The 17,832-nt window shown below is 42.0% G+C and overlaps 1 protein-coding gene across 2 annotated transcripts in view; it reads left to right on the forward strand.

Moving 5' to 3' along the window:
* Positions 1–17,832, forward strand: part of nol4lb (nucleolar protein 4-like b) — a 159,928-nt gene that overhangs the window by 42,686 nt on the left and 99,410 nt on the right. For both annotated transcript variants that reach the window (XM_046365357.1, XM_046365359.1), the window contains exons 2-4: positions 2,825–2,977; positions 8,717–8,828; positions 15,494–15,603. In XM_046365357.1, the coding sequence (XP_046221313.1) occupies positions 2,825–2,977; positions 8,717–8,828; positions 15,494–15,603 (375 nt within the window). The remainder of the gene's footprint in view (positions 1–2,824; positions 2,978–8,716; positions 8,829–15,493; positions 15,604–17,832) is intronic.

The raw sequence follows: 17,832 nt of genomic DNA on the forward strand, positions 1-17,832 counted from the left end.
GCTCATAGACAGGGAATATACTCGCATGATGACAGAGACTGTGGAGAGATGAGACCAAAATGTTATAGAGCGGGAGAAATAGAGACAAAATAATGAGGAAGAAGCCAGAGAGAATGTGGTGTGTGTGTGTATTTTGGATAACATGAAAATCTGTCAGCCCCCACACGCTGTTCATTCTGCTTGTTGTCGAAATTCAAGTTTTACTAGGTGCAGCCTGTGTCACATGACCCACTACCTCACACACCTGCCCGAGAGGTTAGCTATCCGGTTGTCATGGCAGCAAGTTTAGCCTTATTGTGAGCGGAACGCTGGTTGGAACTAGAGGTGTTTTACCTCCCACCCTTTTTAGCGGGGAGCTGTTTGTGTTGGGTGGTACTTTATGCTGTTGGAGCTGGAACTCTGAAAATTATTAGTGTAAAGATAAGCAAAGGGTCATGATAGATTCATTGTGAATTGTGAAGATGTAAATATGAAGAATTCTTAAATCACAAAATGAGAATGAAATTACTTCATTAAATGTAATGTTTTGAGCTATGGTAAACTTGAATTAGAATATGATGTTGATAGCCTTGTCAATGTTTTGTTATGACGTGAATCCCTGATGACTACATACACTTAATATTGTCTACAGTAGCCTACAAATAACAGAGTTTGGTTCTACCACCTGTGGTCATTTTGAAGATCCTGAACAAAGACAAAAGATCTCACCTCTCTTACCTTAACTGTTTTCGAAATTGTGTCAATTTGTTGACCACACACTTTGGTAGGAGGGAGAATACAATGATGGAACAGCTAGTGAAAGAAACAAGCAACCAAACAAAGCAATGAAAAATAACAGACTTCAAAGAGCCATTCCTTTGTAGCGATTTAAAGTGCATTTTGTGCACCACCTGCTGTTTTACACATTCTCTCTCTCCCTCTCTGTGTGTGTGTGTGTGTGTGTGTGTGTGTGTGTGTGTGTGTGTGTGTGTGTGTGTGTGTGTGTGTGTGTGTGTGTGTGTGTGTGTGTGTGTGTGTGTGTGTGTGTGTGTGTGTGTGTTCCTGGCAGGTATCCCCCCTCAACCCCCCCTCCCCCTAGTACACACACAGCTCTCCACTGGCCTTGGGGGAGAATATGGACATTCCCAAGAAGACTCAGAAATCTCAGCAACACTCTCTCTCCTAGCCTGTGTGTGTGTATGCACACGAGTGTACACGCGTGTGGGCATACGTGCAGGCTTGGGTGTCTGCACAGAAATTCTACAATACCACCATCATCATCCACACTATCATGACCTTGGTCATTTTTAGTAATTTGAAAAATAAATTAATACAAATATATATGTTACACACAATAAATAAAATATATTACAGGTCAACATCTAAATATTGTTCCCTTGCATTGATTGAAGCTCAGAAAAAAATGGATTATTGATCTGACCGAGTTATAATCGCGCCGACATCTTTGCGAAGTCTGAGTGGAATCATGAACAGTGGTTTGTTCATTATGTTCGCCTGCGTCCCCCAAATTTGCCTAAGTGATTTGCCTCACCACTCAAACTCTCTCCGCACTCTCGCGGCACAGGCGGAGGGTCTGACGTGAAACTAACTACTGTACCCCAGCTTGCACTTGGCCCAAGTAGCCTGGACTAGAGAGTAAGAGATGCTGATGACCGTGTGTTTGCGAGATGCCGGATAAAAGCCCATTTTAAAACCGTCCCTTGACTCCTGCCATGTCTACAAACATCCCCCAAACAAACAAACCCCAACTTTCTGAGAATGAGTGCACAACTGATAAATAGTCGCTCATAGATGTCAGTCAGGTGGCTAACTGCCCGCAGACTTCTATTGCAGTAATGTTGAAGGGCTCTGGCTAGTATTACTTAGCTTATTACTTAATCCTTCTAGCTGACTAACGTTAAACGGAGCCTACCTCAGCAGGAGCAAAACACATGCCATTAAGTTCTCATATTAACGTTGCTTTGGAGAGAGTAGGCTACTGAGACAGAGAGACAGTGATGTGGCGCTCAGTGGTGAAGCTGAGGCAGCAGATACAGAGTGAGAGGAAGCAAGCAGAAAAAGGTTAGTACAGAGTTTCCCAAACTTGGTGTTGGAGACCCATGTGGTGTCCACTGAGAATCTGTACTAGTCTTATCAAACGAGTTAGGAATAAAAAAATATATATATAAAAACATATATATATATATATATATATATATATATATATCTCCACATACCCTGTAGGCCTATATTAAAATGCAATCAATACAGTTCTAAAATGTTTGTTTTTATCACTGATGCTATGTCAGTGTGAATCATGACTCATATTTCCCCCCTTTCAGGGGTATAACGTTACAATTGTATAGCTAATAGGTTATGAGTTTGTAGATCAACTGAGGTGAATGAACCTACAGCAGCCAAGGTGATAATGACTCGGGTCATTTTTGCTTTTTTTTGCTGTTCTCCAAATACCATTTCAAATTGTTTTATTGTATAGAAATGCCTTATGGACCTCATTAAAACTCAAACCCTGGTTACTGCCCTGCTCACTATTAATGCTCTTCATAAAAATGATCAATAATTTTCAGGCTTTTTTTTTAGTAGGAGATTTGATTGTTTTGTGAAATAAAATGAGGGTTATCGAAACTAAAGACTGATTTTAAGAGAGAATTTTCATTTGTTTACCTATTGGGGGCTCTTAGGTTATGTATTGGCATAATGTGTCAGCTGCTTTACATAATATGGTATTGTGTGTGTATGCATGTAGGCTTGGTGCCTTGTGCTCTAGGCCTCATCCCAATGATCTAGTCTGCTAAAGTACCACTCGTCCTCTCCTCTCCTGCAGTGTGTGGACGGGAGCTCTGGGTCGGAATCCTCTCTGAAGAGGGTGGCGGTGGTGGAGGACTTCTTTGACATCATCTATGCCATGCACGTAGAGATCAGCACCGACCCCGGCAAAGCACCCAAACACGCCGGACAGAAGAAGACCTACAAAGCGGTGAAAATACACTCTTTATCTCTCTCACACATTCCCCCTCTTTATCAAATCAAATTTTATTGGTCACGTACACATGGTTAGCAGATGTTATTGCGAGTGTCGCAAAATGCTAATGCTTCTAATCTCAGCAAAAAAAGAAACGTCCTCTCACTGTCAGCTGTGTTTATTTTCAGCAACCTTAACATGTGTGAATATGTGTATGAACATAACAAGATTCAACAATTGAGACATAAACTGAACAAGTTCCACAGACATGTGACTAAGAGAAATTGAATAATATGTCCCTGAACAAAGGCGGGGTCAAAATCAAAAGTAACAGTCAGTATCTGGTGTGGCCACAGGTCCCAGGCGTGCTCAATGGGATTGAGATCCGGGCTCTTTGCTGGGACAAAACACTGACATTCCTATCTTGCAGGAAATCACGCACAGAACGAGCAGTATGGCCGGTGGCATTGACTTGTCGGAGTGTCATGTCAGGATGAGCCTGCAGGAAGGGTACCACATTAGGGAGGAGGATGTCTTCCCTGTAATGCACAGTGTTGAGATTGCCTGCAATGACAACAAGCTCAGTCCAATGATGCCATGACACACCGCCCCAGACCATGACGGACCCTCCACCTCCAAATCCATCCCGCTCCAGAGTACAGGCCTCGGTGTAACGCTCATTCCTTTGACGATAAACGCAAATCCGACAATCACCCCTGGTGAGACAAAACCACGACTTGTCAGTGAAGAGCAATTTTTGCCAGTCCTGTCTGGTCCAGCAACGGTGGGTTTGTGGCCATAGGCAACGTTGTTACCGGTGATGTCTGGTGAGGACCTGCCTTACAACAGGCCTACAAGCCCTCAGTCCAGTCTCGCTCAGCCTATTGCGGGACAATCTAAGCACTGTTGGAGGGATTGTGCGTTCCTGGTGTAACTCAGGCAGTTGTTGTTGCCATCCTGTACCTGTCCCGCAGGTGTGATGTTCGGATGTACCGATCCTGTGCAGGTGTTGTTATACGTGGTCTGCCACTGTGATCTGCCACTCCTGTCTCCCTGTAGCGCTGTCTTAGGCGTCTCACAGTACGGACATTGCAATGTATTGTCCTGGCCACATCTGCAGTCCTCATGCCTCCTTGCAGCATGCCTAAGACATGTTCACATAGATGAGCAGGGACCCTGGGCATCTTTATTCTGGTGTTTTTCAGAGTCCGTAGAAAGGCCTCTTTAGTGTCCTAAATTTGAACTGTGACCTTAATTGCCTACCTTCTGTCAGCTGTTAGTGTCTTAACGACCGTTCCACAGGTGCATGTTCATTAATTGTTTATGATTCATTGAAAAAGCATGAGAAACGGTGTTTACAATGAAGATCTGTGAAGTTATTTGGATTTTTCTTTTTTCATCCCCTAGAGATGTTTCTTTGTTTTTGCTGAGTTTAGATCTGACAGTGCAGCAGTATCTAACCGGTAACATCTAACAAATTCCACAACACAACCTAATAAACACAATCTAGTAAAGCCCGCTGCATGTAATAACACTTAAGGTTTTCTGAGCTAACAATGTAAGAAATAATACATTAAAAAAAACAAATACTGCACAGTTTCCTAAGGACTTGAAGTGAAGCTGCCATCTCTATCGGTGCCATCTTTCTTAAAAAATTTTTTTAACTGTCTCTCACTCTCCTTTCACTTGATCTTTCTCTCTACCTGTATCTCAATCCCTTTTTACTTTATATTTATCTCCATCTGTCTCACTCTTCCCTTTTACTCAATCTTTCTCTTCGATCACACGGTCACCCTGTGTGTCAACACCTTTATATCCATCTTAGCCTGCTGCCTCTCTCTCTCCCCTGGCTCTGTTTCTATTCCACACTCTCTTTTAATCGCCTGTCTTTATGATTATTTGGCAATATATGTTCTGTTCTCTGTTCCTCTTTCGATCTTTAGTATTCATTCCTGTTTCATGACTTGTTTCTCTCGCTCTCTCTCTCTCTCTCTCTCTCTCTCTCTCTCTCTCTCTCGCTGTACATTTGGTTTTTGGTGTTTAGACACAATCAATAGCACTAACACTCGCTTTCTCCGTATCCCATTCAAATGAATGGGATAGTTGAAATAATGTACTTCTGGACCACCCTCTGAATATTTTCTCACAAGACAGCAGGCATCACCATTGACCCAGAACATTCATGTTGGCAAATATGTATTTTTCTCTTCAGTTCATTCACTGAACCCCCCAGTTCTTTCCATTTCAGATAAACTAACATTTCCAGTCAATAACATTACTGCAATCTCTGTGACACTTACCGCCACCATATCTCCCCCCCCCTTGTTTTTTATTGTTACCTCACTTCATTACAAGAAAATGCTGCAACTTCGCAAGATTTTTCCATTTTGTGTGTGTGAAAGAAAACGTTTCTAACTTTAGATTGAAGGGTCTGGCAAGGATATTAGATTCTAGTGCAAAGCTGACCTTGTGGTCATTGGAAGAAGGTATTTCTCTCTCCCTGACAACTATTCAGCAATTCTCTCTGTGAGCGTCTCCACAGTCTCTGAAGGCCAGATGTCTAGTTTATTTAGATTAAGGGCGATGACCGCAGTGCAAAGCACACACCTGGGCAACATTGTCCATCGTTCCTTCCTAGATTAATTTCAAATGGTTTTCACATGTCTGCCATTGGAAAATGCGGTTCCACCCTGTACTAAAGTAAATGGGACAAAACCTTTCATTTTCCCAGTGTGTTGTATTGGGATACTTTGCCATCTCAATTGGTGATACTGCCCTCTTCTGGTTGAACATGGTAACTAAATCTTCACCCCAGTACTGTACAGAACATGTACTTTCCTTTTTAGGATTTATTTTCACTTTATTGGATAAGAATGAAATTATTAGAATATCAGTATAACATTAGTAGTGAGAATACAGAGCTGTAACTGTGTAATGAGCAGAATAATTCCTCTTTTATTCACTACTTATTTACAGTATTTTTACTGGGTACTTTGTCACACAGTGGGCCATGAAATGTTCATCACACACACACACACACACACACACACACACACACACACACACACACACACACACACACACACACACACACACACACACACACACACACACACACACACACACACACACACACACACACACACACACACTCTGCAGGTCAAATGACTGGTTGTCCCGCCTCACTTCGCGTTACGAGTAAACTATGCATTATTTTTATTTTTTTTACGTGTTATTTCTTACCTTGGTACCCCAGGTAATCTTAGGTTTTATTACATAGGGGAACTACTGGATATAAGAGCAACATCAACTCACCATCATTACGACCAGGAATATGACTTTCCCGAAGCGGATCCTGTGTTTTGCCCACCACCCAGGACAATGGATCGGATCCCTGCCGGCGAACCAAAACAACGACGCTGTAAAAGGGGCAGACGAAACAGTCTTCTGGTCAGGCTCCGGAGACGGGCGCACCGCTCCCGAGCATACTACTCGCCAATGTCCAGTCTCTTGACAACAAGGTTGATGGAATCCGAGCAAGGGTAGCATTCCAGAGAGACATAAGAGGCTGTAACGTTCTTTGCTTCATGGAAACATGGCTCACTGGAGAGACGCTATCGGAGTCGGTACAGCCAGCTGGTTTCTTCACACATCACGCCCACAGAAACAAGCATCTTTCTGGTAAGAAGAGGGGTGAGGGGGTATGCCTTATGGTTAACGAGACGTGGTGTGATCATAACAACATACCGGAACTCAAGTCCTTCTGTTCACCTGACTTAGAATTCCTCACAATCAAATGTCGACCGTATTATCTACCAAGAGAATTCTCCTGGTAATCACAGCCGCATATATTCCCCCCAAGCAGACACATCGATGGCCCTGAACAAACTTTATTTGACTCTACATAAACTGGAAACCACATATCCTGAGGCTGCATTCATTGTAGCTGAGGATTTTAACAAGGCTAATCTGAAAACAAGACTCCATAAATTCTATCAGCATATCGATTGTGCTACCAGGGCTCCCCCGCCCTCCTTTCAGAAAAGCTGACCACGACTCCATTTTGTTGCTTCCTGCCTATAGACAGAGACTAAAATGGGAAGCTCCCGCTCTCAGGTCTGTTCAACGCTGGTCCGACCATTCCACGATTCCACGCTTCAAGATTGCTTCGATCACATTGATTGGGATATGCTCCGCATTGCGTCAAACAACCACGTTGATGAATACGCTGATTCGGTGAGCGAGTTTATTAGCAATTTCATTGGCGATGTCGTACCCACAGCAACTATTAAAACATTCCCAAACCAGAAACCGTGGATTGATGGCAGCATTTGCGCGAAACTGAAAGCGCGAACCACTGCTTTTAACTAGGGCAAGGTGACCGGAAACATGACCGAATACAAACAGTGTAGCTATTCCCTCCGCAAGACAATCAAACAAGCTAAGTGTCAGTATAGAGACAAAGTAGAGTCACAATTCAACGGCTCAGACACAAGAGGTATGTGGCAGGGTCTACAGTCAATCACGAATTACAAAAAGAAAACCAGCCCCGTCGCGGACCAGGATGTCTTGCTCCCAGACAGACTAGACAACTTCTTTGCTCGCTTTGAGGAAATTGCAGTTCTGAAATACATCAAAAACCGTGAAGACTTCTACTTGAAGCCCATACACGCAGCAGAGCATCCTGTCTGGTGCAGAGATCAACCAGGCCTATGGTGTCGTCACTACCGTGTCTCGCCACCTTGGCCTGGATGAGGGAAAGGTTCTTGACAGTCTGGCGAAGTACACTTCCAAAGCAAAGGCTTTGGGATGGAGATGCAATATGGCAGTCGTGCCAATACATCTCATCAGCCACCTGGTGGAAGGGACTTCGTGGATCTGAGGCCTCCTCAGAGCGTAACTGGTCCTTGTTTGGGAACACACACACCAAAGCACACAACAGGCTAACCAATACAATGGTTGAAAGATTGGTGGTCATACAGGGAAATGTTAGGCTTGCCAACGAGCCATCCTCAACAAGGTTGGAAAGTGACAGTGAAGATCAGTTTCACAGAGTTCAAGTAACAGACACATCTCAACATCAACTGTTCAGAGGAGACAGGCATCAGAGTCTGATGTTCAAGAGGTGGACAGTCAACTCATTTAATTAGTTCAATTCGTAACTAAATAGTTTTTAAAATTTTTATTGGAAGGATTTAATAATTTGCAATTATGTCTACTTATAAGGTAGAAGGTGTATGTTTCTGTCTCCATATATGGTAAATATATCCAGTGCAGAAAACATCTACATTTAAATGGTATTAATATTAATTTGCATATATTTCCGTTAATTCTCATATATTCCCATAATTTCCACGGAAAGTTTCCACTGAATATTTCCCAAACTGTGCAATGCTAGACAATGCTACGGAGGTACACACACACACACATGCATAAATATATACATACACACACACATACACACAAACACACACACCCTTAAAACCCTACTGAAACTCCCTGCCTCTACTCTGGGTGAAGTCGTGACATTGTTCGATGGAGTTTTAACAGAAAGTCCAAATTAAGCCTGGAGAGAGTAGTATCACCTCTTCAGTGTTCAATACTAGAAGCATGCATAGCAGCATCTTTATCAGCCATGGCTTTGGTAGTGATATCATTTTTTCTCTCTTTTCCCCGCCTCTCACTCTCTCTCCCCCCTCTCTCTCGCTCCCCCACCCCCCTCGCTCACTTGCTCGCTCTCTCGCTGATGAGCAGATAGCGGAGACGTATGCCTTCCTGCCCAGGGAGGCAGTGACCCGTTACCTGATGAGCTGTGGTGAGTGTCAGAAGCGGATGCACATCAGCCCTGGCGGCGCAGAGTTCAAAGGTAAACAACCTCTCTGTTTCTCTCTGGACCACTGACTGTTCAGAGCTATTTGGAAAGCTTCCGCAGTAGGCCTACATTACTACTCACGTCTGTACTGTCTGTAAGACAGCCCATACAAATTGCAGACTCTCAGAGCATGGATGTAGATGGACAGGTATTTTAATATGAGTTGTAAAAATAATGCTTTTGAGCGCTGCTTGCTTTGCCCCCTCCTCCACACCCCCTCCCCTCTTATCCTCGTCTTGCTGCCACCCTAAAGGCACACCCCCTCCCCCTCTTATCCTCGTCTTGCTGCCACCCTAAAGGCACACCCCCCCAGTTTTCCCAGTCCTCCCCAGTCCTATTAAACTGATAGTCATTGGAGTGTCCTGCCTCCTTCCTAACACACTGCAATTAGCCCAATTTGGGGCTTTTAACAAAGAAATAAAGAAAAAAAATGAGAGAGAGAGAGAGGCACAGCAGCCAGAGAGACAAACGGCTTATTTCTTTGTATAGCATTTCTATTGTAGTGCTGGTTTCCCAGACTGAGAGAGTGCATAGTGTGTGGTATGGCATTGAAATGTGCTCAGCTCTACTGTGCTGCTGTGTTCTGTGCTAGTCTGGCCTGGGTTGGCTTGTGTCTTCCCCTGTGCCTGCTGGTTGGCTGTGTTAGCTTTGGCAAGTGACTGTGCCACTGGAGGACAGCTATGGCGGTAAGGGAACCGTGACTCAGACTGGCATTCCAGAGGAAGATTCCTGATATCCCACAACCGCATGCATTGTTCCCAAGGCCAAGGGCGAAAGACACACGGAGACAGACAAAAATGGGGTGGAAATGGTGAGAGTCCAAAATGGAGTGAAATCTTCAATGGCTGTCCTGCTATTTATACATATTTTATTCCCTCTATATTCAGGGTCCCATATTGACAGAGTGGCTGTCATGTACCTTCACATATGGAAGGCACTTCCATATTCCCACAGGAACAGAACATGGGTAGTATGTAAAGTAAACTATGCCAAATGAATAGTAATAATGCTCACCAAACCCTCTCCTCCATCCCATAAACACACAACACAGCAAGAGAAGTGCTCCCAGGCCCAATCTGTCTGTCAGAGTGTTGTGTCAACGCTGACCAGCTAACACAGGGCTTCACCCATAAAGAGAGCAGCTAATTGGCTTCCTTCCCTATGGGGGTCCACCCCTTTCAACCCCTCCAACCCACCACCCCCCTCCTCTCTGCCTAAGCCACTCCCGCAAAAGTTCAGTGTTGAATTATTGAATGCAATTCATTACTGTATGCTGGGGCTCTTTTAAATTGACATCAGGCAGTCTTTTGAGTCACATCTTTCATCTTTAGTCTCTTCAACCTTCATCATAACGTATTGGTTATGCACTAGGAACAGGTGTCGAGGAGGTGTAGGATAGGGCCCATATTCATAAACCCCTCAGAGAAGGACTGCTGATCTATGATCAGCTTTTTGCCTTTTAGATCATGATGAATAAGATTACATGGACAGGGGGACCTGATCCCAGATCAGCACTAGATCTGAGACGCTTTATTAATAAGAGCCTTGGTCACTGGTCCTGTGCTGATTTTTCCTCCCTTCTCATTTTAAACTCCATTTCTCAGCTGTCAAGTCTAGTCTCTGTCATTTCATTTATCTGCTGACCTACTAAGGGACAATGTTCTGGAGTCCTAAAGGGGGAAATACAAGGCAGATAATCTATACCTCTGCAGTAAATAGACAGGAGCGCAATCGATTACTGATGGATAGAGTGTGTGTACACATGAGTGTACTGTCCCAGTAGGTGATAGGTTATTTGATATGATTCTTGTAGAGGAGGACCCTGTACCCCCTGTACGTCATGTGATAGTACGCTCCAAGGTCAGGTCCCTGGGTCTGAACCCCGAGCTGTGCAACTGGGTCCTGAACTTCCTGACGGGCCGCCTCCAGGTGGTGAAGGTAGAAAACAACACCTCCACTTTGCTGATCCTCTACACAGGGGCCCCACAAGGGTGCGAACTCAGACCCCTCCTGTACTCCATGTTCACCCATGACTGCATGGCCACGCATGCCTCCGACTCAATCATCAAGTTTGCAGATGACACAAGTAGTAGGCCTGATTACCAACAATGACGAGACAGCCTACAGGGAGTAGGTGAGGGCCCTGGAAGAGTGATGCCAGGAAAATAACCTCTCACTTAACATCAACAAAACAAAGGAGCTGCTCGTGGCCTTCAGGAAACAACAGAGGGAGCACACCCCTATCCACATCGATTGACAAACAGGAGGCTGAAGAAATCTGGCTTGGCCCCTAAAACCTTCACAAACTCTTACAGATGCACAATGCACAATTGCCAGCATCCTGTCAGGCTGTATCACCACCTGGTATGGCAACTGCACCGCCCGCAATCGCAGGGCACTGCAGATGGTGGTGTGGTCTGCTCAACATATCACCGGGGTCAAATTATGTGCCCTCCAGGACACCTACAGCACCCTAAGTCACAGGAAGGCCAAAAAGATAATCAAGGACGTCAACCACCCGAGCCACGGCCTGTTCACCCCGCTATCATCTAGAAGGCAAGGTTAGTACAGGTGCATCAAGGCTGGGATAGAGAGACTGAAAACATCTTCTATCGCAAGGCCATCAGATTGTTTAAACAGCCATCACTATCCGGCTTCCACCCGCTTACGTAACCCTGCACCTTAGAGGCTGCTGTCCTATATACATAGACTTGGAATCACTGGCCACTTTAATAATGGAACACTAGTCACGTTAATAATGTTTAAATAATGTTTACATACTGCTTTACTCATCTCATATGTACAGTTGAAGTTGGAAGTTTACATACACTTAGGTTGGAGTCATTAAAACTTGTTTTTCAAGAACACCACACATTTCTTGTTAACAAACTATAGTTTTGGCATGTCCGTTAGGACATCTACTTTGTGCAAGTAAATTTTCCAACAATTGTTTACAGAGATTATTTCACTTATAATTCACTGTATCACAATTCCAGTGGGTCAGAAGTTTACATACACTAAGTTGACTGTGCCCTTAAACAACTTAGAAAATTCCAGAAAATTATGTCATGGCTTTAGAAGCTTCTGATAGGGTAATTGACATCATTTGAGTCAATTGGAGGTGTACCTGTGGATAAATGTCAAGGCCTACCTTCAAACTCAGTGCCTCTTTGCTTGACATCATGAGAAAAACAGAAGAAGTCAGCCAAGACTTCAGAAAAAAAATTGTAGACCTCCACAAGTTTGGTTCATCCTTGGGAGCAATTTCCAAAAGCCTGAAGGTACCACGTTCATCTGTACAAATAATAGTACGCAAGTATAAATACCATGGGACCACACAGCCGTCATACCGCTCAGGAAGGAGACGCGTTCTGTCTCCTAGAGATGAACCTACTTTGGTGTGAAAAGTGCAAATCAATCCCAGAACAACAGCAAAGGACCTTGTGAAGATGCTGGAGGAAACGGGTACAAAAGTATCTATATCCACAGAGTCCTATATCGACATAACCTGAAAGACCTCTCAGCAAGGAAGAAGCCACGTGTCCAAAACCACCATAAAAAAGACAGACTACAGTTTGCAACTGCACATGGGGGCAAAGATTGTACTTTTTGGAGAAATCTCCTCTAGTCTGATGAAACAAAAATAGAACTGTTTGGCCATAATAACCATCATTAGGTTTGGAGAAAAAAGGGGGAGGCTTGCAAGCCGATGAACACCATCCCAACCGTGAAGCACGGGGGGCTGCAGGCGGTACTGGTGCACTTAACAAAATAGATGGCATCATGAGGAGGGGAAATTATGTGGATATATTGAAGCATCTCAAGACATCAGTCAGGAAGTTAAATCTTGGTCGCAAATTTTTATTTGAATTTTATTTGACCTTTATTTAACTAGGCAAGTCAGTTAAGAACAAATTCTTATTTTCAACGACGGCCGAGGAACAGTGGGTTAACTGCTTGTTCAGGGGCAGAACGACAGATTTGTACCTTGTTAGCTCAGGGGTTTTAACTTGCAACCTTCCGGTTACTAGTCCAACGCTCTAACCACTAGGCTACCCTGCCGCCTCCATTGGGTCTTCCAAATGGACAATGACCCCAAGCATACTTCCAAAATTTGTGGAAAATGGCATAAGGACAACAATGTCAAGGTATTGGAGTGGCCATCACAAAGCCCTGATTTCATCCTATAGAAAATGTGTGGGCAGAACTGAAAAAGTGTGTGTGAGCAAGGAGGCATAGAAACCTGACTCAGTTACACCAGTTCTGTCTGGAGGAATGGGCCATAATTCACCCAACTTACTGTGGGAAGCTTGTGGAAGGCTACCCGAAACGTTTGACCCAAGTTAAACAATTTAAAGGCAATGCTACCAAATACTAATTGAGTGTATGTAAACGTCTGATCCACTGGGAATGTGATGAAAGAAATAAGAGCTGAAATAAATCATTCTCTGTACTATTATTCTGACATTTCACATTCTTAAAATAAAGTGGTGATCCTAACTGACCTAAGACAGGGAATTTTTACTAGGATTAAATGTCAGGAATTGTGAAAGTCTGAGTTAAAATGTATTTGGCAAAGGTGTATGTAAACTTCCAACTTCAACTGTATTTACTGTATTCTATTCTACTGTGTTTTAATCAATGCCACTCCAACATTACTCGCTCTAATATTTATACATTTCTTAAATCCATTCTTTTACTTTTAGATTTGTGTGAATTGTTACATACTACTTCACTGTTGGAGCTAGGAACACAAGCATTTCACTACAACCGCAATAACATCTGCTAATAAAATGTTATTTCAAATTGTATTTTATTTGATGAGGATGACAGACTATTGCTTGCACTTGAAGTATAATGTCAATGCAATACAAGAGAGGATGTATACCAGTTCAGTTATAGACCATTTGCAGTCATTTTGTTAAATGCTATATTATACAGTATATTATAGTAGAGAAGTAGAGAAGTAAAAATGAACTGCTGGTATAAGTAAGTTCAAATGCACAAGCATCTTAATGTAGGATGTCCACTTAGTGGTTTAATGCACCCATTACATATACTGTAAGTGTCCATCATGGCCAATGGCAGAGAAATCAAACTGCAGGTCCACTATTCATTAAAAAATCTGGTCTCTTTTTCATTATGGTTTAACACAGGGCAGGATAGTAGTGGATTTGTATTTATTATGGATCCCCATTAGCTGTTGCCAAGGCAGCAGCTACTCTTCCTGGGGTCCAAATGACATTACATGTAAAACAAAAGATGAAACAGTACATCATATTACGCTGTTACACCCCTACATATCAACAATACAAAAGGTATAATATTATCATACAACATTACAATGTAGCATGCGTGTGCTAGTGTGTGTGTTCTCTGTGTGTGTGTGTGTGTGTGTGTGTCTCTTCACAGTCCACATTGTTCCATAAGGTGTAGTTTGGTCGGTTTTAAAAATCTGATTTAACTGCTTACATGAGTTATTTGATGTGGAATAGAGTTCCATAAGAGCGTCTGCTAAATGACTTAAATGTAAATGTAAATGTAGTCATGGCTCTGTGTGGTACTGTGAATTTCCCGCGGGTCTGTTCTGGACTTGGGGACTGTGAAGAGACCCCTTGTGGCATGTCTTATGGGGTATGCATGGGTGTCTGTGTACTAGTTGATTGAACATGTCAATACCACTCACAAAGACAAGAAGTGATGCAGTCAATCTCCTCTACTTTGAGCCAGGAGAGATAGACATGCGTGTCATTGATGTTAGCATATACTTGATGCAAACATATACTTAAAAATAAATGTAAGTTGTTTCAATGATTTGTTAATTTAAATGATGTATGTGATTTAATATACAAAATTGTAATAATATTTCTCTCTACTTAATCATTTTAAATTATTGCAACAATTTTGCCTCTTGCCTCTGTTTTTAGAGGATTGTGGGTCATTCAAATGTTTTTGTTGTATGCATGTTTAAAGAAAGAAAGAAAGAAAGTATATTTATATATTAGAATTAAGCAGCCCGTTGTTCAAAATGGTAAACTGGATCATGATGAACGGATAGCAAAACCATCAGGCAACTTATTGTTCAATGATGAGACCATCCATTCCTTCCATCACCACTCTTAATGATGGAAGCAAATGCTGCTTCCTGCCAGTGGTGGAAAAAGTACCCAATTGTCATACTTAAGTAAAGATACCTTAATAGAAAATGACAAAAAAAGGTTGAAGTCACCAAATAAATTTCTACTTGAGTAAAAGCCTTGAAGTATTTGGTTTTAAATACACTTAAGTATCAAAAGTAAATGTAATTGCTAACATATGCTTTAAAAAGTGCAAGTATAAATCATTTCAAATTCCATAAATTTAGCAATCTAGACAGCACCATTTTCTCTACTCCCACATTAAATGGCCCTCTAGTGTCCACATAGAGCACTGCCACCCAGGCGGATTCCATTGACTAGTGCATGTACAGATTCATCAGGGCACTCAACAGAAGAAAAAAAATGCATTTCTAAAGTTCAGGTAGTGCCTCGCTCTTTCAGTGTGTTTTCTTACAAACTGTATGTGTTTGGGTTCAAGAAGGAGGTTATGGGTTTGGGTTCAAGAAGGAGGTTATGGGAGAATGAGAGTCTACTAATACTTTGTGTGTATAATCTTCACAGAAAATGACAGACCGACATCACTGGTGCCGGATCTCATCGACTACAACATGCCGCTGACCACCACCTATCTGAAGCAGATGAAACTCCAGTGCATGAGTACCAATGAGCAGGTAAGGCCAAGGTGTAGCTTGTACATCAGTGTTCCCTAACTGGCGGCCCCCATGAGATTTTAATTGCCCCCCCAAGTTTTCTGAGATTTTTATATATATATATATATATATATATCTATATCTATATCTATATATATCTATCTATCTATCTCACACACAGACACTACCGGTCAAATGTTTTAGAACACCTAATCATTCAAGGGTTTTTCTTTATTTTTACTATTTTCTAGATTTTAGAATAATAGTGAAGTCATCAAAACTATGAAATAACACATGGAATCTTGGAGTAACCAAAAAAGTGTTAACAAATCTAATTCTATTTTATATTTGAGATTCTTCAAATAGCCACCCTTTGCCTTGATGACAGCTTTGCACACTCTTGGCATTCTTGGTGGCTATTTGAAGAATTCCAAATATAAAATATATTTTGATTTGTTTAACACTTTTTTGGTTACTACATGATTCCACATGTGTTATTTCATAGTTTTGATGTCTTCTCTATTATTCTACATTGTATAAAATAGTAAAAATAAATAAAAACCCTTGAATGAGTAGGTGTTCTTAAACTTTTGACCGCGTGTGCGTGTGCGCGTGCGCGCGTGTGTGCGATACATACATACATACATACATACATACATACATACATACATACATACATACATACATACATACATACATACATACATACATACATACATACATACATACATACATACATACATACATACATACAGTACAAATTAAAAGTTTGGACACAACTACTCAAGGGTTGAAACTGGCTCTCATGAATGCCAAGATTGTGCAAAGCTTTCATCAAGGCAAAGGATGGCTACTTTGAAGAATCTCAAATATAATATATATTTATATATAACACTTTTTTGGTTACTACATGATTCAATGTGTTCTTTCATAGTTTTGATGTCTTCACAATCATTCTACAATGTAGAAAATAGTAAAAAATAAGAAAAGGCCTTGTATGAGTAGGTTTGTCCAAACGTTTGACTGGTACTGTATATAATAACAAAATAAAACAATAGTTGGACATAAAAGACAGCAAATCAGCTCCAAGTGATTTTAATGATGGAAATCTGTTCCAAAGTATTCCCATGTATAATAGAGAGATATGTGATCGTATACAAATGTAAGCCAGGTTTGAAATGTTTTAATATTTTAGTCAAATATTATTTATGTTTGGGCTTCTTCTGGTCAATTTGCAGTCTACAAATGATTTATAATTATGTTCCAGCCCTCTGAGCATCCGCTCAAGAAAAAAATTGGCCCGCGGCTGAATCTAGTTGATGGTCCCCGCTGTACATTCTGTTATCCAGAATAGGTGAAGATTAGATGGAAATGGCCGTCTTCACTGTCATTTCTATCAGGCTCTTTGTGTACCACACACACCCCTCCCTCGACAGCCCATTCTGTTATCTGTAAAGAGCAGAAATCAGGTGAAGATTAGATGGAATGTGTGCCTGCATCGTGGGCTTCACTGTCATTTCTGTCAGGGAATGGGGTTCAGCTCATTCCAATTAACAAAGACTCGGCAGTCTAATTAACTGAGGTGTGAGAAAAGTATTGGAGTACCAATTTGCAGAGGAATGCCAATATGTTCTGTCGGCTAGACACTGCCGTTCGCCATGCACACGAACAGAAGTAAATGTAGTATACATTTTTCCTGTAGGCCGGATTATAATGTGGTGCTGATATGTTTAAAAATGTTGTGGTGTTTGCTGCTGCCTTCTTGGTCAGGTCTCCCTTGCAAGTAAGAGTACTCACATCTATGGTCCAACATTGTTAATAATCACCCTAATTACTAACAGTTCACAATTTTACCATGATTTTCATGTTATAATTGATGTAAGACTAAATGTATCATTAAATTGTGACATGTCTTAAGACGTGATTTAAAACGGACAAGTTTTTTACTTAAGAATGGGCATGCTTACGCTTGAGCAAGGTGCTCTGCAGGGTCCCCATCTCCTGACTCAACAAAACTAACCATCCCCTGATGGATTGAAATGCAGGGTGTTGGGCATCTAAGTGCTTGAGATTCAGTTTCATGTCTAATCCTGGCTTTTAGATTTTCAGCAGAGCAGCAGTACTCACCAGAGGCAGGAAATGAGGAACAATGACTCAGCTATCAAAAAAGGACACACAGGCAGTGAAGGCTTGGATTGGTGGGGGTGGGTGAGGGTGAGGGGCAGGCACCAGGGTGTAAGAGGGCACTAT

The sequence above is a fragment of the Oncorhynchus gorbuscha genome, linkage group LG10 (genome assembly GCF_021184085.1).
Source record: "Oncorhynchus gorbuscha isolate QuinsamMale2020 ecotype Even-year linkage group LG10, OgorEven_v1.0, whole genome shotgun sequence".
NCBI lineage: Eukaryota > Metazoa > Chordata > Actinopteri > Salmoniformes > Salmonidae > Oncorhynchus > Oncorhynchus gorbuscha.